The following is a 4,037-nucleotide window of genomic DNA, read 5'->3' on the forward strand; positions in this document are numbered from 1 at the left end:
TCAGTTGTGGCACCCCATTTATGGAATGCCCTCCCAATGAAGCTTGCCTCGTGCCTACTTTTCTTTCTTTCTTTCTTTCTTTCTTTCTTTCTTTCTTTCTTTCTTTCTTTCTTTCTTTCTTTTCTCCCAAGCATTTTAGAGTTTAGTATTTTAGATTTTATGGCTACATACATAATATTTATTCCTTTGCTATTTGTTTTGTATTTTTATTATAACTTTCATGGTTTTATATTGTATTTTTATTCATTTAATTCTTGTGATCTTGCAAGAGAACTTCTGTTACTGGGCTGATTAAAAATATAATAAATCACTGGTTTATAAAGTGCAAAGGAAACCTGATTATTAGTAATAATGCAAGAACTGATTTTGTTTCTATTAAAACATCAATAACTAGCATTTTCTCTTACAGCGTGGCGGTCCAGAATAACACAGAAGATTGTGCAGTTAGCTACTGCTGAAAAACAAACTGTTGTATTCGCAATAAAGGCCTTCTTCACTCTGAATATTGTAAGCATCTATAGACAAATAGCTATTTTAAAGGCCTTTCTTGAGGGATGAGAAGGTAATGCTTCAGAAAGTGTCTGTGTTCTAAATCAGAAGACAATTCTATTTTGAGTAACTGTTTGACTCCACTTGATATAACTATGCTATTAAATTTTATTTTTTTCATTCTACACAATAGTATAGATTTTATCTCTTTTGTAGCTGTTATTGATGCACTAAGGAACAATTTAAAATCTCTGGTAGCAAAATGCCGGCCAGATAGTGGCCAGAAGAAAAATTTGATGTTTCCACTTTTTCTCTCATGCCTATGTGGCAATAAAGAAAGCAAGATGTGTTTCTTCTATCCAGCAGCATTATACATGTTTTTCAGGAGAGCTTAGGGGAAAAATTGTAAGAATGAGAGTATCAAGATAGAACTTGTCAGTGTTAGCGGATTCACTGGATTTAGTAAAAAAGATAATTTACAAACATGTTAGTGCAAACTCAACTGTCTACTTTTTGGGAAAGAAAAATAAGCCTCTGTCCTGAACTGTTCTTTTGCGGGCAGTACACACATTCAGCTTGGAATAATTGTCAAGTGAAAAGTGGTACAGAATATTCAGGAACTCATTTTAATGTGTCTGTCTCTAAGTCAGAGGTTAGCAACTTGTAGCCCTACAGATGTTTTGGCCTGCAGTTCTCACCTTCCCTCTCCATTGGCTATGCTGACTAGGGCTGATAGGAGTTGTAGGTCAACATTTCTGTAGTCCGAATATTGTGGTGAGCACCTTACATTTTTAATAAACATGCTTACCATAATGGTTTTCAAATCTACTTGATTCAAACATTTTTTTAATAATCATTGTAGATTGTATTCTACTGTGTCCATTCATGGAAGACTCTTTGATCCAGTGGAAGTGTCTATGAATGGAAGAGGTGATTGATTACCCCTTCCCTCTACAGCCCCCTGTGCCCTCCCCAAAATGTGCTCCAGGGGATCCTCCTGAATAGTGTGAGAGCTGGTATGGAAGCTGTAGGAGAAAGGTGAAATCAGGAAAAATCGATTCCATTCTCCTTCCATTTGCGGAAGCCTCTGTTGGTTGAAAGAGCCATCTGTGTACAGAAAGGTACAATTGAATACAACACACTCCCTGTGTAGACCTGCTTCTGAATTATAATTATGATCTGAGTATGTCTGAAAACTGAAACTTAATCCAAAATTGAAACAAATGCCTCAACACATTAGCCTGCTTTGTTTTTGTATGTATATTTCCAAATGTGCACCAGTTACTTTTGGTAGCTTCTACCTACAACTAAAAATGTACCAGCTAAGAGTAGAGAACATGGGGGGTTTATGTGATATTCTCAGTTCTAGATATTGCTCAGTAATGTTACGTTTAATTTGAATGAAAGCATTTGATGGACCAGTACCAATGTTTCTATTTCAAGCCCCAGGAGCCTGACATTTTTTCTTCATCCACCCCATTCATCTTTATAAGGGACAACGGGAATGGTTCTAGGCTTAGGATGAATAATTTCGTGGTCTGTGTTAAGCAAAGGTACTATAAGTGGAACATATTAGAAAAATAATAGAGGTGAGATCCAATTTGTACAAAACTGCCAATGTAAAAAGCTTTGCATTGATTACATAGGACGCTGTATAATACTACAGCAGACAATTGATCCTTCTAGTTTAATATTGTTCACACCAAATGGCTGTGATAATTCCAAGATGACCCTGAAACGTTTTAGATACAAAGCATTTGTTCTTCCACTGAGCTGTAGCCCTTCCCCAATGAAATTTGTTGTTGTTGTTCAGTCGTGTCTGACTCTTTGTGACCCCATGGACCATAGCACGCCAGGCCTTCCTGTCCTGCGCTCTCTCCCGGAGTGTGCTCAAATTCATATTCATTGCATCGGTGATGCTATCTAGCCATCTCATCCTCTACCATCCCCTTCTCCTTTGCCTTCAATCTTTCCCAGCATCAGGGTGTTTTCCAGGGAGTTTTCTGTTCGCATTAGGTCAATATACTTTGCAAATAAAATAAAATGCGGGTAGGGCAAATAAAATGATGACATTCACATTATTGTAGAATGTGATAATTCCCGCGCCAGTTTACATCAAATTGTGGGAATGTCTAAATGTTGGCTGCAATCGCATATAAAGCTACTGCTTTCACATACAGGTATTTATTTTGCCCTTTGGCTTCTTTAAAAAGTTGCTTGAATTTTTTTTCCAGAAAATTGGGTTATAAATGCTGAAAATAAAGTAGCAAGTTCATCTGGGGGACCACCCAAACAAAAAGATGTCTGCAATCTATTAGAATGTACAGTATACTACTGCCTGCTCTTCCACAGATGCAGTCACATTCACCTTAGCAGCTGTTTCTCTGCACATGACTTTAAAAGCTGTACTTGATAGGAACGGGACTGAGCTGGAGCTTAGGAACATGAAAGGGCAGGACTTCTTGTTTTGGATTGACTTTAGTGACAATAGATTTATAAAAAGAAAAGGGATCTGTGTTGGCCATAAGAAAAAGATTCAAAGTCAATATTACAGCAATGCCTTTGTTAGGTATAGTTTATAACGTCTATAAATGTTGTATATTGTTTTTTAGATTTCCCTTGAAGAAGGACCTGCGTGTGGTCTGAAACACACTGGAACTTCTGTTGAATAAAACATCCTTTTGTCTACCCCTTTGTTTTTGGCAATGCCTTTATTAAGTCAACGAGCATGTCATAACATAATATGCAAGATTTTGAGTTTTCCAGAACTCTTCAGGCTATTTACCATCTGGCCTGATGAAGAGTTTCAGAGAACTGAAATGCTGGCATACTATTTTGTGCTATAGATTTATACTTGAGCCACACAATCTTTCAACTTCCGGATTACTTTAGACCCTTCCCCCTCCACGGAGCAAGTGGGAGCTGGCCATAGAAAACAACAGGGAACTCCAGCTGATAGAGTTAATATTCTTAGGGCACAATCCTACACACGTTTAGACAGAAAAAAGTCCTACAACTCCCACCATGCCCCAGCCAGCTGGGAGTTGTGGGAGTTTTTCTTCTGTCTAAACATGCATAGGATTGCACCTTTAATAACTCGGGCTTTATGTGATGTGGATTTTTTTAATGTGTTAAAATATGTATTTTATTAAAACATTTTAAAAGGCAATGAGGCTGTATACAAGTCCACGGTGCACAACATTTCTTAATGCAATTGAGCATTGGATTTAAGCTGCGAAGGAGTTTTTAAAAGCAATTTAACTAGACTGCTGCAAAGTGAAGTGTATTTTGTGTGAATGTTTATCCTGAGCATCCGAGCTACCCTCAGGCCTGTCAGAAGCCAATATTTTAGCCACACAGGAACACGTGCAATATGGGGACATTGGACTTTATTGGCAAGGCACGTTTACATATTTAAAAACTAAAAGAAACCACACATCACAGTTTCCGCATGAAAGGTGCCCCTCTCTTGGCTGCTATCTTGTTTTAAAGGACGGGAATGGTCGCAGGCACGCTAAAATCGTGAATGTCTCCATTGTTTTCTATAG

At 37.8% G+C, this 4,037-nt stretch overlaps 1 protein-coding gene across 4 annotated transcripts in view; it reads left to right on the forward strand.

Moving 5' to 3' along the window:
* LOC146352159 (alpha-ketoglutarate dehydrogenase component 4-like) overlaps positions 1-3,180 on the forward strand; it is a 37,089-nt gene extending 33,909 nt beyond the window's left edge. Inside the window, exons 4-6 of one of the 4 annotated variants that reach the window (XR_014787612.1) lie at positions 410-507; positions 1,447-1,610; positions 3,102-3,180. Coding sequence is in view for 2 of the 4 variants with exons in the window: in XM_084833364.1 (XP_084689490.1) it covers positions 410-427 (18 nt within the window). In the remaining 2 variants the exon portion in view is untranslated. Of the gene's footprint in view, positions 1-409; positions 1,317-1,446; positions 1,611-3,101 lie in introns of those variants that run through there. The other 3 variants (XR_014787611.1, XM_084833364.1, XM_084833362.1) reach the window with 3 other exon arrangements.
* Positions 3,181-4,037: the final 857 nt, after the last annotated feature.

Source organism: Heloderma suspectum, chromosome 2, assembly GCF_057233095.1.
Source record: "Heloderma suspectum isolate Gila_16-S chromosome 2, 16-S_ref, whole genome shotgun sequence".
Classification (NCBI taxonomy): Eukaryota; Metazoa; Chordata; class Lepidosauria; order Squamata; family Helodermatidae; genus Heloderma; species Heloderma suspectum.